Raw genomic sequence first — 27,959 nt, 5'->3', positions numbered from 1 at the left:
TACAGGGGGCCTTGAGCCTTGATATGCTGGCCGCCCAATCCGACCGACGGACTTTGATTTCGTTGCCATTCGTACCCCCCTCAGCATTTTGACGTGATTTCATGTTTCTCTTCATCTGCGCATCGGCATACCCACTTCTCGCAGACCATTGTTTCTTTGCCGTGGCTTTTTCTGAAGAAGTGCTGTTCGAGGAGATGAATTTTTCTCTGTACAGGGGAAACCTTCACAAGGTCCCTGATGTCCCACGGCGATGGCCGCTTTCCAAGCCCTCCATGTCTTTGCAAGTGTTTCAGAAAGCCTTAGCCAAGCGGCGAGAAGCTGTTCATCGCCTGCAGAAGAACCGGCAAGGTCAAGGTCAGTATGTATCTGATGCACTTGATAATGGAGGACCAGGGCAAGAACATTGTGAAGGAGAAGCCGTTGATGTTATGGATTACAGTGGGGATAAAGCATCATTACATGATGAAGATGGTTCAAAAGATGGAGAAGAACATGGTAGGAAAAGGAAGAGAGAGGATTCCAAGGCTTTGGGCATGGAGACGGAAGGAGATGGCATCAAGGATGAGGATGATCTGTGCAGGGTCAGAGAGAGAAAGACTAGAATCAGCTCTGAGACAGATCCCATGATGGTGGAAGGCATGGCTATTGATGCCTTGGATGACATGGACTGTGACCATGCATCTCAGCCTCACAAGATGTCTGATACACGGGAAAAAGTTGGGCTTGTTATACAGGCAGAAGATGCTAATGTTACACATGGATTGGGTGACACTGAAGAAGGAATTCAGGCCGAGAATGGCACAGCAACTGAGGAGAGTAACAAAGAGAAGGAAGCTGAGAGACTTGAAGCGCCACGCACACCAGCAGCCAAGGATGAGGAATGTATAAAACCAACAGAACGCGTAGGTGTTCTTATCTTTTTGGCACATTTGGCAGATCAGTTTATGTGGTTTTTCCTAATGCATTATGCGTGTACTCGGTATATGACCTTCCATATAACACATGAGCAGTCATGTTGTGGCATGTGAATGCATGCCCCTTCTATCACATGCCCCATTTCTATGTGCATATGTGCAGGTGACAACAACAGGGCTGGATGGCTGTGCCACTTCTTGTGTTCTTACAACCCAGGAATCTGCCAGAGGAATGTGGAAAGCAAAGAGAAAAGCTGAGCTGGAGGAAAAGTTGAAACAACTACAAGAAACAAAACACCAGCTTGTTCAGATACTTAAGCAGGTGGGTTTGACCTTTCTGTGCTGATTTTGATTTCACAATGCTATTTTTTGGAGAATTTACATGTAATTCGAAAAAATTTTGCTTGTTTCGTGTTGTTGAAAATCAAGTGTAACGAAGTAGATTTGGTGTCACATGCACATGGGGGATGGGGCCTAGGCACTTGGGCTTAGGGTCATTTACATATGTGCCTTTGGGAGCCTTAGGCTATAGGATACATAGGGCTCATGGGTATCGTACACATTGTTGATCATTGTGACTATTATCTTTCTTGGAGCTCTCATGCCCAAGCTTTCATGGTGAACTTCTACCGTATGAGATGTGAGGATGGTGACCCACACCCATGTTGTCACTCCATGCCATGAGTGGCCAACCTAGTTTCTTGCATCAAGTAAAAAACTAGGGATGTGCTTGGTCTTTTCTATGGTCACTTTTTGTATTCCATCACGCATGTGATCTGATTGTTTTTGAGTTATTGAGAATTTTATCTCCATTGCTAGAGTAGTGCATAAACTGTTTTGGGTTTCATTCTCTGTTTATTGTACTGTTCATAGTTGGTCTTTATCAATCATGCTTTGTGTGGTGTTATGATTATAGTTTCGAGAAAAGATTTGTTGATTACTATCTTTACCTCTCCTGATTTAGATAAAATAGGATTGAGCTCTATTTTACAATCCCCTAAGGTTATGGAAGCTCTTTCCCCTTGTGTTAGAAAAGTTTGGAATCATCGTTTAGTAGCTTTCAAATATGTAAAAACCTTAGGTCAAAAAGCTTTCAATTATAGTGATATTGAGAGAAACTTTTAAACTTTCTTCTTCAGTTGACTCTTGTCTTCTTAAAGCCATAGAAAAGGGCATATCTAGTTTTGTAGTGAAGCTAGAAGAATCTTTAGGAGTTCAAGGCATTTTTTCTCATTGGAAAGCTACTATTTTGAGAAAGGCCTCTGAGAAATAAAATTCTGTTCAAATAGTACTCTCTCTGTTAGCAATTCTTTATCTTCTAGCAATTTAGTTGCTCTCAAGAAATTTCATTGAGATTTTGTTATTTCCTACGTAGACAAGTGTTCTAATAATTTTGTTTTTACTTGTAAAAAGTTTTACTTAGAATGTTTGTTATGTGAAGTGGATTCTTCCTCTTAGACTTATTCTAGCTGTTCACTTTCTTCTCAAGACGTTATCTTGAAACACCAAGATTTTTGTAAATTGTTTGGTTTCAAGTGCAACCCTACTTTGCCTTTTTTGTATACAGTTTGGAAGTTTCAAGCCATGCTTTTGAGTCGAAGTCTTTTTTAAGTTTAGCTTAATGTTTGCTTGTAACTCTTAGTGCTTTAGGTCTAGAGTTTACAGTTCTCTGTTTTGCTATTTTGTTTTTTGTTTTTTTGTTTTTTTTTTGTTTTGTTTTGTTTTTTTTTTGTTTTTTGTTTTTTTTTCCCAAATACCCTTTGTAGAGCCCCACCACGAATGGTGTATTTGCTTTATTAGAATGATGCAAATCATAAAATAAAGACTGTACTTTGACATGTTTTGGCTGAGATAAATGTCTACCCTTGACCTTCAGCTTTCACCCTTGCGTTAGCTTCTCCCTTGGCTATCCGGGCCCTTGAGATGCTGCAGCACTTTGTGAAATATGAGATGAATGACTGGATTCCAACATTGGGTTTATACACTCCCTACTCTATCTAGTTGGCTAGTTCTACAAGAGTCGGCTTGCAAAAAATAGCTCCACGACTGCTTAAATAGAAAATAATGCTAAAAATACCTATGCTTTCACAGTATGCACTGGTTGGGCACCCCAAATAAGCTAGCTCGATGTTGGGCGGCTTGTGTGGGCTGTCCCACACCTGGCCGACAGGCTGCAAAGGGCCTGGTGTACTGTCGGCCTCTTGTCCAGAGGCCCTAGGGCTGGTTGATAGCCCTTCTAGCCCAACACATGGCTGGTGGGTATAGCCGGGGTCTTCTTGGTCCTTGGGGGTGGTTCTACACCTCCCCCATGTCCACATTAATGATCTTGGGATAGCCCTATGGGCTGGGCCATCTCTACATGCAAATCCTACATGCCTACACAGAGGTCTGGCATCCAGTAGCACACTATATATACAGAACAATTGACATCATTCCAGAGGGAGACTCACAGCACGGATTGGCACTGCTTCATGTGCAGGACAATGCACACCTGACCTTGGACGCATAGAGTGGACCCTGGATGACTCGTCCCGAACTGGGCTCACATGGGACCCCTTCTGCTTAACTTGACGGAAGCTGCATAGCCTCCAAATAGGCCGTCAATAAAGCTGGATAGTTGTTGAAGAACTCTTTGTCAAGCCATACTGCTTTGTGGGTCCCTCGGTCCTAAAACTTTGTGAGGAACTGTCTTTGTCTCTGGCCTGAGCCATGCTTGAAGCAGTGAAAAAGGATCTGTTCTGGAACCATCACTTCAGCTTCATCAATGATATTTGGTTTCTCTTTGTCTTTCACTTCTGAAGGGATTGGACTTGCATACGGTTTTAGCCAACTGACATGGAACACATCATGCATAGTCCAACTCGGAGGTAGCTTCAACTTCATTGAAACCTCGTTAATCTTTCTCTGGATGGAAAAAGGTCCGAAGCTCTTGAATGATAGCTTTGGGCATCGCTTGTCCACCTGTTTCAATCTTTGCTTCATGATCTGAAGATAAACCTAATCGCCTTCCGAGAACTTCATATCCCTTCGGTCTTTGTGGGCCTCTCGAGTGTAGGCCTCCTGTGGTTTAGCCAACCTGTCTTTCACCGACTCCAAAATCTCTTGGTAGGACTCCGTCATTCTGTTCGCTTCAGGTATTGAAGACGAGGTTCTGGTTAATAGCGATTGGAATGGTCTTCCAAACGCTGCTTCATATGGAATCCTGCCAATAGTTGAAGAGAAGGAATCATTCAAAATAGCTTGTAAAGGCAAATAAGATTCCGGCTTACCTTGCTGATCATGGACATTGTTGGAAATTATTTCATTCCTAGATGGACTTTCCCATGCACATTCATGCTTGATCTGGCTCCATTTGAAGCCCTGCAAGGCTGCATATGCATCTAGGCACTACATATTTTTTTTGCTATTTTTTTTTTGCTATTTTTAGGCATCATTTCAGATTTTTTGTGCATTGTCGGCCAGTCCTCTGATTTGCTACTGGCCGACCAGCTCTTTTCCCACCTATATAAAGGTGGTTAGGCTTAGCCTCATTATCATCCATCTTTTGGGCTTCTGCCAGTGATAGGTAGCATCTACGGGACCTCCGGCATGTTGCTCCACATGATGTACTACCTTTTTTGGTGATATTCAGCAGTGATCTTCTTTTCTCCTTTATGCTTGCTGTCCATACACAGTGTTGTACAGTTCTTGTAGCATTTCTTTGTGGGTATCACAACATAGTACCCATTCTTTCATGGTATCAGAGCGGGTAACATCTACAAGGACCTGCGTTTCTTTTCCCATGCTGTAGTTGTTTACTACTGCGTTTCTTCATCAGTAACCTGCGTTTCTTCATCAGTAACCTGCGTTTTACTATGGAGCTTTGGGATTGCCTCAAGTGCTGCATTTTTCTTTCTACAGCGCTGCGTTTTTTCTCTTGGAGGTGATGGCTTCTAGAGATCACCATTCTCCCCTCTTGGGGATTCTCTTCTCCTCCCCTACTCACAGTTCACAAGTGTCCTCTACACATATACCTATTCCCTCTACCCAAATTCTTGCGCCCTTACCCACTACTTCTTCTTCTCTCTTGTATCCGTTGCCATTTACCCACCCCACCACTTCTCTTGGTTCTCCTCTTCCATTGTCTCTACCATCCTATGCTCCTCCCCAAGTCAGCGATTCTATGAAGCTGACATCCACCAATTATCAGTGATTCTATGAAGCTGACATCCACCAATGCTCAGAAATCAGCACACTTTTCGTGACGAAAAATAATGCACAAAACTGAATATAGATGTGAAGAAAATAGAGAGAGAGAGAGGGAGAAGAGGACACAATATTGGGTCCCGAATACCCTCTGTAGGGCCCCCACCATGGATGGTGTATTTGCTTTTATTAGAATGATGCAAATCTGAAAATAAAAGACTGAACCTGAACCTTCTTGGCTGAGCAGAATCCTCTGCCCTTGACCTTCAATCCTTCACCCTTTGCGTTAGCTCTGGCCCTTGAGTTAGCTCTAGCACTTTGTGAATTATGAGATGAGTGGGACTGATTTATGCCCTGTGTATTTATACCCCCAAAAGATGCAATTGAAGCATACTTACTCTAAAGGCAAGATCTTCTTTGGCCACATGATAACCAACTCTGCAAACAGATTCAAAATACTAATGTCAATTTTGTCTTTATTCTTTGCCAAAGTATCAACTATTACCACCTTTTGTTTTTCATAAAGGTCTCAAGCCTCCCTATGGGATTTACTCTTCGCATGATTTGTAAGTGCACTATATTGGATATTAATTGAGCTAGATTTACCCTATGGGATTTACTCTTCGCATGATTTGTAAGTGCACTATATTGGATATTAATTGAGCTAGATTTCCTGGGTTCACTTTTGCTCTTTTTATCTTGCTTACAAAAAGTACACAAGATTTTGGCTACATCCCTATCACAAAGTAAGCCTAATCAAAAACTATAATCCAAGATTTGTTCCGGTCGGCTGGTTATTTTTTTCCTCCACGACTTGTTTAAATAGCTTTAAATGCTGAAAAGTCCCATGTGTTCACACTGGACTGCTTGACTGTCCTGGCCGCCTCTGTGGGTTGCTGTCCAGGCCAGCGCAGGCTGCTGGGCAGCCCCTGGGCACTGGCCGCCTGCAGTCCAGGCTGCCCTATGGGCTAGCGAACTGTTTGGGCTGGCCCAAAAGCTAGTCAGCTGCCTGGCCAAGCCCTCTTGGGCTGGCTGACAGCCTGCCCAGCCCCTCCTTGGGCTGGTGGGCAAGTCCTGGGGCTTGCCTGGCCCCCTTGGAGTGAGTGGCCTATAGCCTTCCCCGTGCCTAGACCTGATGCATACCTACATCTTCACAGCCGTCTGACATCTGGTCGTAGATCAAACATAAAGAACAACTGACATCATTCTAGATGGAGACTCACAGCACAGACTGGCACTGTTTCATGTGCAGGACAATGCACACATGACCTTGGACGCATGTGCAGGACAATGCACACCTAGGACAATGCACACCTAGGACAATGCACACCTGACCTCGGACGACTGGAGTGGAACCCTGGTTGACTCGTCCGGCTTGGGCTCACATGGGACTAGTTTTCGACCCCAGGTCTTGCACCTTCTTGTATAGATATGTCTATGTGGCATCCAAGTGCGGGATGCACGTGACATCTTCTGGAGAGTGCTGGTGTATGGACTTCTGTCTCTACACCTTCTTTGGTGGATCCAACGTTCCGAGAACAATTGGATGGTCGTGCTCGTCTCATCATCACACATTGCATGACTCCCAACATTAATGCTCAGTTCATCTCTTTTGGGAGTAACCCACAACAGATATGGCTTGAGATTCAGAGGAGGTATGGTCGTGTTTCCTCTGTAAAGATTGCCAAGTTGGAAGAAGACCTTGAGAAGTTGACGATCAGTGATTCTGACAATGTCACTGAGAAGATTGTGGAGTTCTCTTGGCTTAAACGACAACTTGAAGTATTTGGGAGCGCTATCAGGAGGTCTTGAGCTACTTACATGATAAGTGCTTGATGACAGGCAAAGGGAAGTCGACCAACTCTTTTTCCCCCTATATAAAGGTGGTTAGGCTTAGCCTCATTATCATCCATCTTTTGGGCTTCTGCAGTGATAGGCAACATCTACGGGACCTCCCTCATGTTACTCCACATGATGTACTATCTTTTTTGGTGATATTCAGTAGTGATCTTCTTTTCTCCTTTATGCTTGCTGTCCATACACAATGTTGTACAGTTCTTGCAACATTTCTTTGTGGGTATCACAGCATAGTACCCATTCTTTCAGACATAACACTTCAGCACATCAAAGGCCAACTGGTTGTAGATTTCTGTTTGGCCATCAATTTGTGGGTGAAATGCATTGGAAAAATTCAATTTAGTACCAAAGTTATCAAACAATGCTCTCCAAAAATGACTAGTAAACTTGGCATCTCGATCTGTGTCACATGTAGTGCATGGTGACAAGCTGGCTCATCATCATCAGTGCAACATTGTACAGTATTAGCACCTTTTAGGATGATATTTGTTATACGCCGTGACCCCATTGTATTCCTCAGTCCAGGATAAGTCAGGCACGAGCTACGTAGGTCATTCTCAGCCTTAGATAGTCAGTCAGTCAGTCCAAGTCCCTTAACCCACTTGAAGAGACATGTTCATGCATGTAGAGTCAGTAGAAACCTTAGGGTTTGCATTAGAAAGCATTCCACATATTGCATATCATTCATCCATTGCATATAGATCATAGTCACCAGGGGACGGGGACGGGGACGGGGACGGCGACGGCTAAAGGTAGGGAACGGGGACGGGGGGTGGGGACGACACTCAAAATTGTTAAATTTAGAGGAGTAAAGAATCAAGATTAATCAATCAATAACTGGAAGCTTTCTAACTCCAAAAGTTATGAATCATGATACACATTACATTTAAAATTAAATTACGCTACGAGGTGCAAGAGTCAAGAGTCAAGACTTGCAAAGTCGGAAAAGAAAGACTTTAAAGTTGATAACATTAAATAGATATACTCAAAAGATGTTGGGGCTTGGGCGATACAAAATATAAGTCACTCGGCGCTCCCAATAAGAGAGGTGCTAGCCTCATGATCATGAGTGCGTGAAGTGTGGATGGGGGTTGTGTCATCCGATGAAGGCTCATGACGAGAACCATCTGTCCCACTCTCTTGTGCAATAGTTGTAGCTGCCTCCTCTTGTTCCATCTCCCACTGTGTAAAAGTATCAGCATTGCATCTTGCACTCTTGCCAAGCATGCACAAGTTTGCGCTAATGAAGACAAGATCATTAGCTCTTTCCACCCCAAGCCGATTTCTTTTCTTTGATGAAATGTGACTGTAGGAGGACCATAATTGCGCTAGGCAAGAAGAGCTAACGGACTGGCTCAAGATCTGGATCGCCAACTGTTGTAGCTCTAGTCCATCTGATCCGAAGTCCTCCCACCATAATGCTGCACCAACCTTGAATCTGTCCTGCTGCGCATCTGCACATCCATATGAGCCTTGAAATGCCCTGTAGTTAGAGAGCTGGTCTCTAATTTTGCGCCTGATTTTTGCATCCGGCGTGAGGCGATCCAAGATGAGTCTCCAACCGTTGCTCACCTCTTTATCACCCTCCTGTCCTTTTCCCTGAAATTCTGGGTCCACCATAAAAGCAGCTGCATGTAAAGGAGAGGAATATGAGCTCCATCTCGCCACACAAAGCGAGTGGATCTCCTCATATCTATCTACGTCTGGCTCAAGCTTCTCAAGACTCTCTATCATCCGGTCCATGGCTTCGTATACTTTGCCGATGCATGGCTGCATAGCATCAACAATCCTGAGCAAGTGGACAATGGGATGCACCATGGCGTCGGTACGCTTGAGGTCCTCCCAAAAATCAGCATCGTCGACCTTTTTCTTGCATGAAATCCCTACCTGTGTACGTGCAAAAGATGAGGAGCAAAACTCATCACTGATGAATAGTTGCCGCACGGCACCCTGACAATCCTTCAAGCGATGCAACATAAGAAAGTTGTATGCAAAGCGAGTGTCCGAGTACTTGAGAAGGACCTTTGTGGACCTCTTCCCAAACTCGGATCGAAGGTATGTGTGATTGTTGATGAAGGTCACAATTGCGCATGCATCATCAATCACCGATTCAATCCATGACAATTTCCCAATATCTTTCAAAAGATTATTGAGACAATGTGCCATGCAAAAAGAGACAGTGATTTGAGGATACATACTCTCAAGAATAGCTCCCGCTGCCCTATTTGTCGCCTCACCATCCGTGACGAAACCGATCACACATTCGGGGCCGATAATCTCGACAGCGCTACTCCACTCAGCAGCAAGTACATCCGCACTCTTTCTCGTCCCTGAAGCATCATGTGAGGAGACAAAGTACATCTCCCCATGGATAGACCTTTTCCGCGTCACTCCATCCGTCTGCAATCAAAGAGACTCCATTGCGAGTCCATTGTCTCTTTGTGTTTGCCGCCGCTTGCTCAACAAGGCGTTTCTCCTTGTCAAGCATAGTGGTCCGCAAGGTTTCGGAGGATGGAGGTGTGTAGTGAGGACCGTACTCGCCAATCTTCTTCACCATCATTTTGAAGTAGTCGGATCTATTTATCATTTCAAAAAAAAAGAGGGTAAGTAATTAGAATGGCAAAATGGTGACCCGTGAATCGTGACTCGTGAGACATGATGATGAAATCATGTGAGTGAAATACGTACCATGCCACACGAAAAGCAATGTGGTCATGGAAAAAGAAGCGGGCCACTGCGGCATCAACCTCCTCCTCCTTTTTGGGATCCCAACTCCCCTCGAGAGTCCTTTGCCGACGAGAGAGAGAGGGTGGACTAGGTTGCGGCATTGAGAAGGCGGTTTGTGTGAAGCCTCGAGTAGTGCCACGAGGAAGACGTGATGGAGGGGTAGATGAAAATGCACCTCCACCCGATGTAGAACCTGATGTTTGGGTTGGAGTTGTTAGACATCATCCCCTACTTGCTGGCTTCCTATTTGGTGTCCTATTTTAGCCTCTAGGGCTGACCATGTTAGTCAGAGGGGCTGGTCACCCCTCACTCATATTTTACCCATATTTATTCCCCATTTTATGGTCTTGGGATTTTCCCCAGTCGTGGAGGTATTTATCCCTAGTCGGCTGCCTTCATGTAGAGGTATATATAGCCGGCATGCCTCCCTCATATTTTCACTGCTTGCATTGCTTGCCTAGCTTGTCTAGCTGCAGTCCCTCACTTACGAGGTTCTCCCCTCTTGCTCGGGACATGTATTCCTTTTGATGATGATATCGAGAGCAGGTTCTCACCTGTGTTTTCTCTCCATCTTTCTCTCTCTCTCTCTCTCTCTCTCTCCTGTGTTTCCACTTTCCCTTCTTCCGCTACACATTCTATCATGGTATCAGAGCGCCGGTGATTGTCAGCGTTGGATGCTCCCTCCTATACCTCTTCATATCTGCGTTTTTTCTGCCCCTGGACAGACCTGCGTTTTTGCGTTTTCAGCAAGGGCAGCAGCACATAGGTTGCTGCGTTTTTATTCAGGTGGCTGTCTACAGCAGTTTTCAGCAGTTCTTAGCGTTCATATCCCCCCTGTAGTGCTGGTCGCCTGTTTTGTACAGGCCAGCAGCAACATATTTGCTGCGTTTTTTCTTCTACAGGTTTCTGATGCTGATTTGCTGATCTGAGGCTTGGGTGTACCTATTTCTTCAACGTTTCCATATTCAGCCCCTTATACCTCTGCGTTTTCAGATTTGCAGCCATGATTGCTGCGTTTTTTTCTGAACCGATCTTGTTGGTAGCTCTACCTTCAACTGGGCTTCATCTGTGGACCCGAAGGTACCTTCTCTTCAGCGTTTTTCCTCATAGGAGGTGTGGACACTGGTTGGCCTGAATTTTCAGGTTTGTAGCCCTTGTTTGGCTGCGTTTTCTTCTCCAGTGGACACAGATCACTTGCAGAGGGGGTTTCTTGATTGGATTGTGGCTTTGGAGGCAGTTTGGTACTTGAGGAGGATTCTGAATTTCTGATTTCAGTCAGCGTTTTGCTGATTTTGAAGCATCTATACCTGTGTTTTGTTCTTGGCCTACACGGTTTCCCGGTTTCTACATGTTCCTTGCCTTCTATTTGGCGGTGGAGTGCTATTTTTGGCTGGATAGCAGTGTTTTGGCTGCGTTTTGCTTCCCACAGGAGTTTTCTACACTCAGAGGGGGCCTTTCTCCAGCTACTTCACTTGAGGATCAGTTTCGGGAGCTGTGCTGTACCTGTGGAGACATTCTTCTTTGACAGGAGTTTACAGTTATCTGGAGGAGAGCAGTGATCTTTTCAGAGATCCTGAGCAGAGTTTATTTTGTCCAAGCTTGTGTTCTTTGCAGTATTTGCAAAACAAGGAGGGTGTTTTGTCCTTTTGCGGTGTGATCCTTTCACATGGATCTTTTATCTGTTGCTGATTCTTGGGATCTGTTTCTACTTCTGGAACAGTCTTCTGCTATCTGTGATGCTTTTGAGGACTTCGTTGCCACTGCAGTTTATATTCCTGCTTCCCTTCCTCATTGTGAGGAGTCTACCTCTGCCGCTCTTTGTGATGCTTTTGAGGATGCCCCTCCCCCTGCCTATTCTGATGGCTTGTTGTTTTGGAGGATGGTTTTTTGGACCCGGTGGGATGCTTTGGATCTGTGGTTGCTAACCGTGCCTGGGGCACAGTGGTACTTTCAGAGTTTTTTGGATTTGGATCAGAATCAGGTTGGGCTTGTACCAGTCCGACGATATCATTTTTCAGAGGGGGATGTGGAGTCCTTTCATCTTGCGATGCCCACCTCAATGGCGTGTACTTATGTACAGCATTGGGCAACTCTATGGAGTTTGAGCAGATGGACCCCATATTTTCTACAGAGTCTTTACATCTTGCGATGCCGACCTTTTCAGAGGATGCTCTTATACAGCATTTGGCTACTCTTGGTACAGAGTTGGAGCAGATTGACTCTATTTCTTTTGAGGATTCCAGTGAGGAGCAGTTTGCTTCTCCCAGGATTGGTTATATACAGAATCTGATGTTGGTTGGTTATGAGGTTTTTCATACTTTCTCCAGGCTGGATACACGACATTCGACTTCGGGGAGTGTTCTTACACTTGGGTTTGGAACCATTATTTGGAGCAGCACGTCGCAACCTATATGGTTGTTTTCTTCCAGAGGAACGGTGTACCTGGCAGCTTGTTCTGTTGCTTTTGTAGCTGAGTTGCTGAGGAGATTGCTTGTGGAGCTTTCTTGGTACCTGTTTTTGCAGTCTTTCATCTTTGATCGAGGACAGCGTCTCTGGCTTCTTGAAGTTTGCTCAGCATCCGGTGCTGAGAGGGGGTGTTAGACATCATCCCCTACTTGCTGGCTTCCTATTTGGTGTCCTATTTTAGCCTCTAGGGCTGACCATGTTAGTCAGAGGGGCTGGTCACCCCTCACTCATATTTTACCCATATTTATTCCCCATTTTATGGTCTTGGGATTTGGAGGTATTTATCCCTAGTCGGCTGCCTTCATGTAGAGGTATATATAGCCGGCATGCCTCCCTCATATTTTCACTGCTTGCATTGCTTGCCTAGCTTGTCTAGCTGCAGTCCCTCACTTACGAGGTTCTCCCCTCTTGCTCGGGACATGTATTCCTTTGGATGATGATATCGAGAGCAGGTTCTCACCTGTGTTTTCTCTCCATCTTTCTCTCTCTCTCTCTCTCTCTCCTGTGTTTCCACTTTCCCTTCTTCCGCTGCACATTCTATCAAGAGTGACATAAGTGCTGGGATCCACTGCACGCACCCTTTGGCTTGCACTCAAAGCTTGATGGGCGGCAAGCTTTGCAAGAAGCTCCTTTCTTATCTCCGGTGTGACCCGCTCACAAAATTTCACCTCATGATCGGGCTCATGCAACAAATGGGCCCTCACCCTATTGGCCCCACCCACACGCTTATATGGGCAAAGCTTGCATGTCCATGGACGTGCATCCCCCGCATGAGTAGGAGGCTCGAAGTTGATCTCATCCCACCATGACCACCCATCCGTTCTACTCCTACCGCCCGCATGAGAAGAGGATGCCATGAATAGTTAGTAACTTAGTAGTAGTCTAGTAGAAGAGGGTGGAGAGAGCTTAGAGGGTGGAGTAGGAGAAGAAGTAGAGGGAAGATTGAAGTAGTCTAGTAGGAGAGGGTGGAGAGGAAGCTGGTGGAGTAGGAGAGGGAGATAGTGGAGAGGAAAGCTTGAGTAGGAGAGGGAGATGGTGGAGAGGAACTCAAGTCTTGGAAGGCTTGAGTAGAAGAGGAGTAGCTTGCAGCCCATTATATAGTATATGGCAGCTGGCTCTCTCTCTCTCTCTCTCTCTCTCTCTCAAACGGCCAGCTGCCAACAGCTAGTAGCCGTTATTTGAAAAAAAAAAGGGCTGGAAATGTAGCCGTTGCAGCCGTCCCCGTCCCCGAATGACGTCCCCCCGTTCCCACGGGGGGACGGGCGTCCCCTGGTCACGTCCCGTTCGTACCGTCCCCCTGGCCGTCCCAGGCTGTTACGCAAATGTCCTTGCTCGGGACGGCGTTCCCACGTTCCACGTGGGCGTCCCCCTGTCACTATGATATAGATCATTGCAGAAGCCTTGAAATAGCATCTGGTAGCCTTAGAATATTTATTAGGATTTATCTGGCATTTTTTCCATAATTTTCAGCATTTAACACTATTTATCCATCATCTACAAGTCGTGTAGCATTTTATATCCAATCGGCCAGCATTTAATGCCAACCGACCAGCCCTCAATGTAGTATAAATAGGCATGCTTTGCTCATTCAATCATATCATCTCATATCTCAGCAATCAGTCTCAAGCGCTTCAGTGTTTGTCTTCAGCCCATGGTTCGCTTCAGCAACCAGCATTTTGGAGAAAGCGTTTCATCCTTCAGCCATAGGAGTATCAACGCATGTGCATCGAGCCCTCCATCAGCAAAACGTAGCAATTTTCAGCATTCAGCCATCAATAAACCTTGCGTTTTTTGCATTCAACCAGTTTTTAGCATTCATCTCTTCATCGTTTTGCTACAACCCATTGGTGAAGGTAAAACTCAGCATTCATATTCATTTTCAGCATTCATACATAGCCTAGAACATGTTAGCAGTCATCTCTTGTCTGTACACTATGTTAGGGCCTCTGTTGTGGGTGTGCCTGCCTAGTTTTGGTGTTTCCCCATTTTTCCTCACTTCCATGTATTTTTTCCATTTTTTGCTTCGTGTGGGAGGCAGTCCTTTTCCTGTCGGCTGTTCCATTTGTTGGCCGACTGGATTCCGGGCCCGACCTGTTGTCCAGCCGACTGTCTTTATGTTGGCCGACTGGGTTTTGTGCTGGTCGTGGACAGATGGGCTGCTCTGTCGGCTGTTTTAGTGCTAGCCGACCAGGAGCCTGGGGCGATATAAAATGGCCCCTTGCCCCCCACACTTGTTATTTAGCATTCCGGGATTTATTGGTGTATATATAGCAGAGTTACACTATCTTCTCTCTCTTGCATCTGTGTGTTGCTCTCAGTAGCAGTTGTCTTCATTTCCGCTGTGCATTCTGACATGGTATCAGAGCCCCAGGTGGCTTGAAGCTTCAAGACAGTGGGACGTTGAGGGTTTGTTGATTTAGGTGTTGATTGGAAACTGTTTTGGGCTGTACGGGGCTTGGAGATCGGGTAGAAGGCGGCCATCATCGTTGGACAGCCACCTTGCATTCTATTTGCAGCCTCTTCTTCTTCTTTTTTCCCACCCACCCTCCCTTCACAAGACCTTGTGAACCCTTGAGATGGCAGATTTACTCGAGATGGCTGAGAAGCACGTGAAGATCCCGACACTCCCCACGTTCCCGGTGGACCGCCACTTGGACGGGAATAACTACGGCATATGGAAGGTGATGATGGAATCTGTTTTGGAGTCCTATGACTTGGCTGATTTCATTGTTGTTGGGGTTTCACGGCCGGAGTTAGAGGAAGGGGGGTTATCCTCTATTCGGAAGGAACGGGAGGCACAAGCACAGTTATGGGATCGTGTCAATGCTAGAGTCTGTTCTTTCATCTTCCTCAATTGCACACCACAGGTGATCAACCATATAAAGCATATGACGCTGGCCAGAGGTATTTGGCAGCATTTGGCCTCTCTATAACATGGTATCACCCATGAAGAGAATCTCCTTGAAAGTTCAGATGCGGGTGATGAATCCTGCAAAGTCGTCGACGATGCGTATGTGTTAGCAGTCATCTCTTGTCTGTATATTTACACCAGGGCCTCTGTTGTGGGTGTGCCCGCCCGATTTAGGTGTTTTCTCATTTTTCCCCACTCTCCATATTTTTTCCCTATTTTTCCTTGGTGTGGGAGGCTGTCCTGTGCCTGTCTACTGTTCCAGATGCTGGCCGACTGGACTCTGTTGCCCCCACGCTGTCCCTTGTATGCTGGCCGACTGACTACTGCTGGTGCAGGTGTTTTTACTAGCCGATTGGAGGAGAGCAGGTCGTGAGCATTTCTGGTGGCTGTCGGCCGCTTTTCAGCAGGTCGACTGGTCATCTGCCTCTTGTGTTAGCATCTCCAACATTCATTGTATGGCTGTCCATAATGTTCTAAGTGTAGAGATAGCTAGTGTTCACAGTGATCGTCTCTTACGATAGAAGTGAAAGAGAACCGTATGCTATGATACCAATGTAACTTGGTTGAACACATGCTAATCAATACACTTAAATACACTAAGATTTGATGGACACTTGCTCAAATACAAGAAGTAAATTGCTGAATTGACAAGAGACACACAATGAGGTGGAACGGAAAGTATATTGATCTTGGGAGAATCAAGTACATAGTGTCATGGGCATTTCTGACCAGATTTCCATACCAATGCATATGAATACAGTATTACAAACAAGTGGTTGTCGTTGTAGACTTGCAATCCACACTACCCTCTCAAGTGCCCATGTTCCCTACCATCTGCTCTCTATTGTTCCACCAACACATGGTAGCAACATCTGCAAGAGAGCACGTAAGACAAGAGAACACTACACAGGATATGTGATCTTGTAATCCGGTTCCTCCCTCCTGCTACTTGCTTCCATAATTAAGCATTAAATCTTACCAATTGCAAGTAGAGTCGATGACAGCGGAAGTCTTCGCGATGGAAGTCCTTGGAGTGGGTGTGCTCGCTCAGTTTTGGTGTTTTTCCATTTTTCCTCACTTCCATGTATTTTTTCCATTTTTTCTACGTGTGGGAGGTAGTCCTTTTCCTGTCAGTTGTTCCATTTGCTGGCTGACCAGATTCTGGGCCCCGACTTGCTGTCCAGCCCTGGCCGACTGTCTTTATGCTGGCCGACTGGGTTTTATGCTGGTCGTGGACAGATGGGCTGCTGTCGGCTGTTTTAGTGCTGGTCGACCAGCAGCTTGGAGCCATATAAAATGGCCCCTTGCTCCCCACACTTGTTATTCAGCATTCTGAGATTTATTGGTGTATATATAGCAGAGTTACACTATCTTCTCTCTCTTGCATTTGTGTTACTCTCTACAGCAGTTGTCTTCATTTCCGTTGTGCATTCTGACAGAGCAGTCCAAAATAGCTCCTATCTCAGCCTCAGATTTGCAGCCTTCCCTCATTCCATTGGGAAGAGTGCATAGGCTCGAGATTGGACATCATTGGTGCTTCTACAACCGTGTACAGTTCAGCCCGACTCTTGGTCTTCCGAGATCTTGCGTTTGGCTTATCGTCAGTCTCTTCAAAGCAATAAAACAAATCTATTCCGGTAACGGGATAGGGGACCCTTCAGTGGCTAATTCGGGACCCCATACTGTGTACAGTTTCCATCTCTCTCTCTCTCTCTCTCTCTCTCTCTCTCTCTCTCTCTCTCCGTACTTCATTTTGTTGGGATGACAGAGGATACCCCATACAGGTACTCCGATTTGTCTCACAGGCCGAGTTCGGTCTTTTGGAAGACGTTAATAAAATCTTTCTTTCTTTCTTTCTTTCTCTCTCTCTCAATCTCTTAAAGTTTGAAGTCTTAAAGTGGATTGCTAAACTCGCGAAACTCAAGATACAGAAGACGGTGTGAGCATTTCAATTTGTGTGACAGGATCCTCAATTACGAATACTTCCGCTGCATGTTACAGTCTGACACTATGGTCCTACCAATGCCGAATGAACAAATGGGTAACATCCTCGGCGGTCACATTGGCCCTTCAAGGGATAAGCATAATAAATTTGCTAAATCTATCAACAATAGTCAAGCATTGAGTATTACGCTTACCCGGATTGGGAGGCAAATTCATGACAAAATCCTGTTAGAAGTCATCTCCTGTCTAGATTTATACACCAGGGCCTTTGTTGTGGGTGTGCCCGCCCTTATCAGGTGTTTTATCATTTTTCCTCACTCCCCAGATTTTTTTCCTATTTTTTCCCATTTTTCTGTGGCATGGGAGGCAGTCTAGTAGTGGCAGGAGGACCCTGAGCTTGGCCGACTGCATCTGTGACATGGCCGACTGCAGTGCATGAGTCGTGGGACTCTTCTGGTGCTGGCCGACCCATTCTGATGCTGGCCGACTGTGATTTTCCAGTCGTGGAGGTTCCTGTGTCCATTCGGCTGCCCTACAGTAGGCCGACTGCTGATGTGGGGGCATATGTATAGGCCCCCAGCCCCATACCACTATTTGTATCATATTCGGAATCTTCTTGTGTATATCAGAGCAAAGTTACACGCCTACATCTCTCTTTCTCTTGTGCTGTTTTTCTGCCTGCGATTTTGCTCGTGTGTTCCCAGATCTGGTCATCATCTCCGCTGCGTATTCTGACATGGTATCAGAGCCCTAGGCTCTAGATAGGTCTTGGGATTTGTGTGAGCAAGAGGGGGACTGTTTTGTGGCTGATTGGTGGACTGTTTTGTGGCTGATTGGTGGACTGTTTTGGGCTGATTGGGAAGAGAAGGTGCAAGAGGAAGGCGGGCTGATTTGCTGGACAGCCACTTGCAGGTTTTAGTTCTTCTTTGTTCCGACCCACCCACCCTTTTTAGAGTACATCCCCGCTATGGCAGATCTGTTTGAGATGGCCGAGAGACATGTGAAGATTTCGACACTCCCCACGTTCCCGGTGGACCGTCAGTTGGACGGAAGCAACTACAGCATATGGAAGGTGATGATGGAATTTGTTCTGGAGTCTTACGACCTCGCCGATTTCGTCGTTGTTGGTGTTTCACGGCTGGAAGTAGAGGAAGGGGAGTTACCGTCGATTCGGAAGGACCGGGAGGCCCAGACACAGATGTGGGATCGTGTCAACGTCAGGGTCCGTTCGTTTATTTTCCTCAATTGCACACCGTAGGTAATCAATCATGTAAAGCATATGACGCTGGCCAGAGGTATATGGCAGCATTTGGCCTCACTTTACAACAGGGTATCGCCCATGAAGAGGATTTCCTTGGAAGTACAGATGCGGGTTATGAGCCCTGCAAAGTTGTCGACGATGCGGGAGCATATTAACAAGCTGCAGGCTCTTCAGCAGGAAGTTCTTCAGGCTGGGAAGGAGATATCGTCAGAGGACATGGCCATAACGTTGCTGTCACCTTTGCCCTCTTCGTACTCAGCATTTTACTCGTCGTTGATTACTAGTGGCAGGCTCAGCACCATCACGTGGGAGGAGCTTGTGCCCATGGTCCTGGACCAGGAGGAACGATTCACGAACCCTCCTCAGGGTGGAGGTTTGGAGGCCTTTACTGGCCAACGGTCAAAAGGCCGTAATTCGGGCAAGGGGAAGGCTTCATCGGAGAAGTCTTCTGAGAAGAAGTCCGACGCTGATCGCGAGAAACTGAAGGCAGAGAGGACTTGTAATGATTGTGGCGAGAAAGGCCACTATTGGAGGCAGTGTCCCGAGCGGAAGACCGAGAAGGGTGAAGACTCCTCAGCAACAATCATGAAGACTCCGGCTTTTGTGCACCTGGAGGTGATGGACACCGATGCTTCATTTTCTTCAGGCAGGGAGGAGATCGGAGGACTCTCCGCAACGGATACTCGGGAGTGGATTCTCAATAGTGGTGCTTCCAGGCACATGACTCCTTCCCGTTCCGGTTTACAGGATCTCTGCAGGCCTTTGGTCATATTCTTACTGGGGATACGTCCACTATCCCAGTTCACAGTGAGGGCAGGATGGAGATAGTTCCCGATGGCAAAGGGGGGAAGCATTCCTCCCAGGTGTTGTATGTTCCGGCACTTGGTTTTCATCTGTTGTCAGTGCATCAGGTTTGCAAGACTGGCGTACGGGTGGAGTTTGATGAGCATGTTGTTGCTCTCCGGGACAAAGCAACAGGCCAAGTGTTTTGGGAAGACGGAGTGGAGAATGGAGTTTACAGGCTTTCAGCACTCTCTCTCCCAGGTCCTCAGGTTTGTGATGAGTGGCAGTCTGGTAATGGCCACTTGAGTGTGGATACGCTGCAGGTGCGGGCTTTCCGGGACCAGATGGTGGATAGCTTGCCAGTAGATGGCAGCAGTTGGCAGGAACTCTCCAGTATTGATGTTGGTAGTTCTTGTATTCGTGAGTCAGAGGAAGCTGAACAGGTCACTTATGCTCTGATGTCTCGTAGTGTTCGGGACATAGAACCTCCAGTAGATGAGGATGTTCTTTCCACGGGGACCTTTCGGAAAGCCAGGCAGGTGGCAGGTGCTTACTTGCAGAAGGAGGAGGTTTCTCCAGGCTTTGTGGTTCCGGATTCAGAGGGGGTGGTTGACAGGTTTCATCAGGTTTCCAGGACTTGTTTGTGCACCGTAACAGGTGCTGATCCTTGTGAGCAGTGTGATGTCTCTGTGACTCAGAAGCTGTACGGTTCATTGATTTGGTTGATGGACACCAGATTGGACGGGAGCTTCCTGATGAGGCGGTTGAGCTCATGGTTGCGGATGTCTCTTTGGAAGGCAGGATTGCGTTTCCTGTGGTTTCTGTGGCATACGAAGGATCAGGGACTCTTGTACACAGGAGGGGGATTGTTGGATGGAGTCCGACTCCACGGTTGGAGTGACTCGGTTTGGGGAGGAGATCCGGACACGAGAAGATCTACTTATGGCCCAGGAGCAGTTTTACGGAGCAGCAGGAGGAGGTTACATTGCAGGTTTGGGCTTCCACTGGAGGAACCCATGGTCATCTAGAGGCACTTTGTTCGTGAACAGATCGTTGCTGATGACATCTTGCTGGAGTTCTGTTCGACGGAGGACAGTACGGTGGACCTCTTCACGAAGTCGCTATCTCAGGATTTGCTCAGGCGGCACCCCAGCTCCCCGTGGTTGGTTACACAGCCAGGAGCTGAGAGGGGGTGTTATTGTATCATATTCGGGATCTTCTTGTGTATATCAGAGCAGAGTTACACGCCTACATCCCTCTTTCTCTTGTGCTGTTTTTTTGCCTGCGATTTTGCTCTTGTGTTCCCAGATCTGGTCATCATCTCCGTTGCGTATTCTGACAAATCCATGGATATATCTTGGAAAGGTCCGTCGGGAATCGATAAAGGTTGTAACAACCCTATCTTCTTTCCACAAGGAGCTTTCACTTTTTGACAAATGTGACATTGTTGAACATGCGCAAACACATCTCGCCTCATTCAAGGCCAATAATACTACCTTTCTAACTTCTCCAGAGTCGAATTCATGTTCCGATGACCACCAGTGATGGCGTCATGGGCATCATGGAGAAGAGCTGCCCTGAACGACTTCATGACACACAGTTGGCCTTAGTAGAAAAGCCAACCATCATGTATCAAAAAGTGGCATGGTCCTGTGGCATCTAATGCTTGTTCCCACTGTGTACCGAATTCCTCGGAATCCGTGCACGTGTGCTTCATGTCATCTAGTCCTGTACCAACGAGGTCAAGTCTAGTGGTCTGAAACAAAGTCGCTTGTTCCTTCGTGCTTAAGCATCGGCCACTGGGTTGGCCTTTCTTGTAAGGTACTCCATCATACTACCAAATTGCTGGAAGATTTGGCTCCAGTGGTGTTGCCGGTCACTCCATTGTGGATTTGGCATATTGTCGAAATCCAACGTAATGCCTGATGGTCAGTGCGAACCTCAAATTCACGGCCATAAAGGAAATGTTTCCAATGTTTCAAGGCCTGAATAACTACTAGGAGTTTTCGATCGTAGACCAAGTAATTCTTTTCCGTGGGCAATAACTTACGAGACATGTAAGCTACTGGATGGCCATTCTGTTGTAAACGCCTCCAATTGCGATGTTACTCGCATCCGTGGTCACTTGGAACAGCTCGTCTCACGAGGCAAGCGCTAGACAAGGCGCTTTTGACAAAGCCACCTTGAGGTTCTTGAATGCCTCCAACGCTCGTGGAGTCATTCGAATCCGTTGCCTTCTAGTCTCGACACCCTTTAACAAACCGGTGAGATCCGCCGAGAGGTCAAAAAATTTGTCTATGTGGATCGAGTGTGTTTGGCATATACCCACAAAGGATCTGATGTCAAACGTAGTCTGTGGTGTTTCCCAATTGACAATCTTGGCCACCTTGGCTGGATCAAGTTGGATGCCCTCGGCACTGATAATGTATCCAAGATAGTGAACCTCGAACAAATAAAATTCCGACTTCTTCTCATTGACATAGAGCTTGTTGCTTTCCAGTAACTTCAGGACTTTCTCCACATCAATGTCATGCTGCTCAACAGTAGCTGAAAATACCAATATGTCGTCTAGAAACATGAACACACACTTTCTTATTAAGTCCTTGAACACATGCATCATCATGCGGTTGAATGTGGCTGGGGCATTTGTCAAGTCAAAAGGCATAATGGGCCCGTTCCGTATGGAAGGCTGTCTTGGGGATGCCCCCCTCAACAATCCTCACTTGGGTCCTGGTGGTGCCTACTCTTCAAGTCGAGTTTCGAGAACACCTTGGTTCCATTTAGCCTCTCGAGAATGTAATCTATTCAAGGCATCGGAAACTTACTCTTGATAGTCAGCTTATTGAGTGCAAGATAATCGACACAGAATCGAGAAGACCCATCCTTCTTCCTCTTGACAAACATGATCGGAGCTGCAAATGGCGACATACTGGGATGTATGAAGCCAGATTGCAACCATTATTGGAGTTGGCGGTGCAACTCCAATTCCATTGCCTTGGAAATGCGGTATGGAAACTTGCTCGGGGGGTCCGAGTCTGGGAGGAGGTCTATTCCGCGGTCCTTCGGTTTGGACGGGGGGAGCTAGGGAGGGAGATTGTTCCGAAGAAAAATCTTCTAGAACTCGTCATGGAGAACCTGGTACTTCTCGAAAGCCTTGGCCACCATTTGGACAGTATGGATGCACACTGTGCACCTTTCTTGATTTCTCTTTTAGCCTGTAAATGGCTTATGAGAGGGAAGTTCGGGATTCCTGGCTCACACTTAATGGACACTGGCGCTTTAGACACATTCTGATCAATCACGAAATTGTGCTTGTCCCACTTGATATCTGGCTGGAACTTGTGAAACCACTGAATGCCCAAAAATCACACCCAAACACTACACCCTGAATGACTAATCTAGCACTCTGAGTTTCAAACTTGATGCTCGTCGTCATGCCTGTGCTAAATCCCTCAACTTTCTTGTCCACCGAAGACAAGATGAAACGGGCTCACTGAGCGGCCTATTCCGTGACCACATCCTCCGTGCTTCCGTTGTCAAACGAGACAACGACTCTTTGGCCACCTCTTTGGCCACCTATGTAGCCAAAGGTCTTGAGCAATTCGTTGCACTCATACTGCTAGTTATGGGCACCCTTCTGCTTATCTTCGAGCTCTCGGCTAATGATTGCTCCAACCGAAGCTCTGGGATCCGAAGAACTAGGGGCAGCCGCTGGAGTTTGTGGGAGTTGGGCTCACCACTGAAGTCGTGGAGGCTGGGGTGGTTATTTGTGGAGTGGTAGTCTTCTTGGGGCACTCCCTAGAAGTGTGTCCTTTTGTATGACACCTATCTTCCTTCTTGTACTTAGCTGTCTCCTTAGCACTCGATTTACCACTTGTCTTGCCTGCCTGAGCTTTCTGGTCCGGAGTAAGCTTGGGCGCATTGGTCGAGTTCTTGGAGCCAGAGGCTCCCGTGCTTTGTCCTCGAGAAGACCCCGTCTGGTTCTAGCCTTTTCCTCTCGAGGCGTTAGCCTTGGGAGTAGCATGCTAGGAAGTCTTGGGCTTTCTACCATGTGCTTCATTTTAGCACTCTGCGCAAGCAAGAGTGCGTCTTCGAAGGTGGTTGGCCTAAACATACGCACCTCCCACTGGATTTGCGTGTCCATGCCATAAAGGAATTGCCCTTTCTTGTTCTTGTCAGATAAGCCCAACTGCAAACATAAGTTTGAAATTTTATTGACAAATTGAAGGACTGGTTGTGCGTTTTGACGTGCTCCCCTAAACTCGTCTTCGAGTCGCTCATGGTAATGGGGCGGTAGAAACCGCCGCTTAAGGTGGAGGACAAACTTGTCCCACACATAAGCTGCCATACCTAATCTGGTGTGGGCATGAGCCCATTGGGTCCACCAAGGAATGGCCTCACCTTCCAAATACCAACTAGCCAAGATCACTCTGTCGGTATCACTTTTTCTAATTGCGGCAAAAATAAGATTCAAACTGATGCAACCAGGAAAACAAAGTTGTGGGGTATCTATCTTCTCTCTTCTCTTCTCTTCTCTTCTCTCTCAAAGTAATCAAGATTACCTTTTGGGATTTGGTCATAGACTAGCATAGTCAAGATTCCTTTTTAGGTGTGGTTCAAGCCACCGGTTTTTGTATAGTTCTGATACTATAAAGATACAGTGGAGTAGGCGAAATCTCTGCGTTTTTCGCGCTCTTCTTCTACATGGCTGCATCTCTGTGTTCCTATGAAAGGTGCTTAGGGCTGAAAGAAGACACAGAGCTTCCGCGCGTGTAACATTGGTATCAGAGCATTAGGCTCATCAAGGCTAACCATTGATAGTCCCCTAGATGAAGGTGCACAGTCCAAGGTGGGTAACACAGGCATGAAGAAGATCCTAGGAGGTTGGTTGGTGATGTTCAGCAAGACCCAAGGGGAATGGAAGCCTTGTGAGCCCGGGCACTTTTGGGGGCATCCACATAAAGCTTTCAAGAAAACGGTTCCAAGAGATTTGTGTTTTAGGCCACTGGTTTTTGTATAGTCATACACACTTTTGACAATATGAAGATATAGTAGATTAGGTGAAAACTCTTGCGTTTTTCTCTCTCTGCTTACATTGGTATCAGAGCATTAGGCTCAGCAAGGCTAAGCATTGATAGTGTCCTAGATGAAGGTGCACAGTCCAAGGTGGGTAACACAAACATGGAAGAAGATCCTAGGAGGTTGGTTGGTGATGTTCAGCGAAACCCAAGGGGAATGGAAGCCCTGTGAGCTTGGACACTTTTGGGGCATCTATGTGTTCCTATGAAAGGTGCTTAGGGCTGAAAGAAGACAGAGAGCTTCCATGCATTCTTGACTTGATCTTCTCCCCTATATATGGCACTTCAAATTCCCATGCTTCCACTTATGGGATAATCCAAGGCACGCTCTAGCCATAGATCACAAGCTCGAAATCGCCAACCTTCCAACACCCTCCCTCTATTCGAGCTCTGCAAGCCACCGAGGCGCAAGGGGGTCGCCTAGGACCACCGCCCGAGCTCTAATACCATGTCAGAATGCGCAGCGGAAGACTAACGCACGTAGGAGACGCACCACCATCGAGCACCACGAACACCCCCGACGGGCACTGCAGCATCCCTCCACCGGGCTCCCATCTCCCGGTGAGCTTCCCCCCATAACACCGGCCGGAGGAGATGAATATGACAAGGTGCCACGACACCCTATATATGGCGCTTCAAATTCCCATGCTTCCACTTATGGGATAATCCAAGGCACGCTCTAGCCATAAGCTCGAAATCGCCCCCCCCCCCCCCCCCCCCCCCCCCCCCCCCCCCCCCGCGCCCCCCCGACCGTTTTTTTTTCAGGGAAAAAAATTGGCCGTTTTTGACTGTTTTTGACTGTTACGGGGCTTGCTTGCTTTGGGCTTTGGTCTTGGGTGGATGCCGTGCACTCTTTGGCCGCCCTTAGTACTATGCTTTGTACTTTTGTTTGTAACTTGTTTTTAATGGAATTTTGGCTTGTAACAACCTCTGAGCTCTCTAGCCTTACAGTACTGTATTTCTAGGAATGGTAGGCCAACTAAGTTGGCCAATCCTAGTCAGCTAACTTTGCATTCACACAGTAGCCTCTTTCGTCTCTTTCAGGTTAGGGTTCACAACATGGGCCGGTTCTCTATAAAACTTTAACCCTAACCTAGTTCTAACCCTAACTAGTGGGCCAACCCTAGTTCTAATCCTAATCCCAATTGGCAGCCTAGCACCGGTTTTTGAGTGCTCACTTAAGCATTGAACTTTATTTATTGTAAAATTTTAGGATTTGTGTAATGATGTTGCTTTGAAGAGGCTTTGAGCAAGTTTACTGTTGTTTAACTCATTTGTAATTGCATGCTGATCTAAAATTTTTACTGTTTTCAATCAGGTTCTTATCAGTGAAGAAGAGTCTAAGAGGAAGAGCCAGGGATTATCACAGTATTTGGCTGCATATTCAACAGTTGGAACAATTGATCAACCATTGGACCAGAGAACAGGATCTGACTTGCACATCTCAGCAGATTTGGAGGAGGGTGAGTTGGAATATACCCGAAATCCTGGTCAACCAATAATAGCTTCTAGCCATGGTAGCCATTTTTCTATTGCTCATCCTCCGCCAATGAGTGCTACACTTGGCAGACATTACAACAACTCTCAACAGCTGAATAAGGTACAAACACGTGTCTTGTCTTTGGTGTATATATTGAACTCATCAGTGTTACTTCAAAATCACCCATTATTAGCATAGATCACCTAGCCTCCCTCTACTCTCCAAAGGCTCATCTTAATTTACAAAGAAACAAAGCATTCATGGTGCCAACAATTTGTGAAATCTGTAGAACGTTAGCAGTCATAAAGAGAGCTTAAGGTAATTGTGTGCACTCTAGGGTAGGGAGGAGTAGCACGCACACGATAAGAGGTTAACTGGAGGATGAGTTGAGAAAGTTTGGTTCATATGCCGATAGACTGGTCACGAATCTGTGGGCTGCCCAAGCACAAGGATTGCCCATCATGGGCCTTGGAAGGTCCAATCATGGGGGCTTGCCCAAGCTTACAGGCTTTATAGGCCAACCAAAATGTGCAGCCCAACCCATGTTTGTTAAAAGTGGGCTGCCCATGCTTACGACCAAACCTTAACCTATAGTAAGATTAAAGATAAAATTGCTTACCATCACATCATCAAAGTTCACATTTTAAACTTCCTGCAGGAAACTATTTTTTTAGCAAGCATTTTTATGTATGGATATCTAATTACAAAATCAAAATCATCAGCCAAGTTTATGCTTAAATCAATCTTTTCTTTCAATTGTACAAAGACTGACTAAATCAGTTATTAATTAAGCCAAAAGTCAGCATAATCAATTCTTATTTAAAACCTGATATTCAAAATCTGCCCAAAGTTAAGCTGTAATTAGATTACATAAACCTGCAATGGGGCTTAACTTAGATTTGCACCAATTGAGATCCGGATCAGCCCAATTGAACCTCATCAGTCCCAAATCAGGTTTAGGAATCCCCAATTTCTGAGTGATAAATTGCATTATCAAAAAAAGAAAACCCTTGAAAATGAACAAAAATTTGTAGCTAAAGTTGAATTGATATGCTTTGATTTTAACTGAGACATACACAACAGAATTAGGGTTACATTTCCAATGTACATGTCAACTTTATATTATTAGGATTAATCTAATACGTTTGCAACCATCTTAATGGTTGTTTTCTTCGATGGAGATGGGTAGTTTGGCTGTCCCTATGGAAAGATTTCACTAGGGCCAGAGCCCTTCACTAGAATTTATTTAATTAACCTCACCCAGTGAGGATAGATTTAATCTCTAGTTTCTGCCATAAGCAAACTTTGAGTAGGTTTTCTAGCACATAGCTGTTTAGCAATTTGTCCAATTTTTGCAGGACTGTTTAGTATAAAATATTGGAATTTCAAGGGTTCACATGTGATGTACATTGGGAAGCTAATGTAGATGAGACCTCATTTTTGTAGCATTGGGAGGTCTGTGTGCTCATGCTGCTTGTCATTTTATCCATGATATTTTCAGCTATGAGGTAATTCAAGGAGCATTGTTTTGGGGAGTTGTTGAACAACAGGAGTCAAAAGAGTATGCTTTTACCAGAGAGCCATGTGGAGGTGAATCTTCAATGCCTTTCAACCATTTATCAGTGATTGAGTTTGAAACTTTGCATTGATTTTGATGTAATTTTGTTCCCTAAATTAGGGTGAACATGAGATAGTTTTGTCCATGCCTAGTTACCTAGATATAGAAGTTCTGAATGCGGTGATGCACGTTTACACAGGTAAATTTCACGAGTGTTGGCGTCGATGCTAGATGCAAAGTGGTTTGTTGGAGTTTTTGTCCTAAAAGTGGACCTTCTAAACAAGGGTTGTACAGGCTTATGAAGTATGACCATCAAACTCTGTGAAGCTGCTCTTACTTTTTTCAACTATAAATTGTTGAGAGTTGTTGGAAGTTTGACAACAAATCGTTAGCTTGATTGATTGTCTGTCTTCTTTCACTTTTAACTTTGAGTAATGATATAACTATAGTCTCCAATTTTGATTTAGTGTAATTGTACATCCTATGCTTTAAAATATTATGCCTCTTCCTTTGAGTAGGTAATTTACGTGCTTACAGTTGCTGTCACCATTCATATATTGTTATGGGTTTATAGTGGAACCACTTAAAACTACTCTGAAAAAGTCCCTATTAGAGACACTTGCAATGGGCCGATTGCAGTGTGGACGGGTTATACAGAGCTTTGATTGGTTCACCATAAAGTCATGAAAATTGATGGGAAGTCCAACATCACTCAATATAAATGATATGAAATGTTAGTTTGGATGCATGGCAATCAAGGAGAGGATTGGAGAGCACATAAAAAGCTTGTACCCT

At 45.8% G+C, this 27,959-nt stretch overlaps 1 protein-coding gene across 2 annotated transcripts; it reads left to right on the top strand.

Annotated features, from left to right (window-relative positions):
* On the top strand, positions 1-27,624 carry LOC147629601 (uncharacterized). 2 transcript variants are annotated; one of them, XM_086811090.1, is made up of 5 exons: positions 1-902; positions 1,078-1,236; positions 25,445-25,726; positions 27,108-27,196; positions 27,364-27,624. In XM_086811090.1, exons 1-4 carry the CDS (start codon positions 102-104, stop codon positions 27,111-27,113), a joined length of 1,248 nt encoding a protein of 415 aa, XP_086667216.1. In that variant the 5' UTR covers positions 1-101; the 3' UTR covers positions 27,114-27,196; positions 27,364-27,624. The 2 variants fall into 2 exon arrangements, with proteins under 2 accessions (XP_086667216.1, XP_086667217.1); XM_086811091.1 differs by having other exon boundaries at positions 2-902; positions 25,445-25,589; positions 27,364-27,497.
* The last annotated feature ends 335 nt before the right edge of the window (positions 27,625-27,959 follow it).

Source organism: Cibotium barometz, chromosome 17 (assembly GCF_041138505.1).
Source record: "Cibotium barometz isolate CiBa-2024 chromosome 17, ASM4113850v1, whole genome shotgun sequence".
NCBI classification, from domain to species: domain Eukaryota; kingdom Viridiplantae; phylum Streptophyta; class Polypodiopsida; order Cyatheales; family Cibotiaceae; genus Cibotium; species Cibotium barometz.
The sequence above is the reverse complement of the archived record's forward strand: the minus strand, read 5'-3'. Positions and strand labels throughout refer to the sequence as shown.

Excerpts from the sequence above, each read along its gene's own strand:
- LOC147629601 (XM_086811090.1), top strand. The coding sequence starts at position 102 with ATGTTTCTCTTCATCTGCGCATCGGCATACCCACTTCTCGCAGACCAT. Across the intron at positions 903-1,077 it reads GTATAAAACCAACAGAACGC|GTGACAACAACAGGGCTGGA; the intron begins GTAGGTGTTCTT and ends GCATATGTGCAG. Across the intron at positions 1,237-25,444 it reads TTGTTCAGATACTTAAGCAG|GTTCTTATCAGTGAAGAAGA; the intron begins GTGGGTTTGACC and ends GTTTTCAATCAG.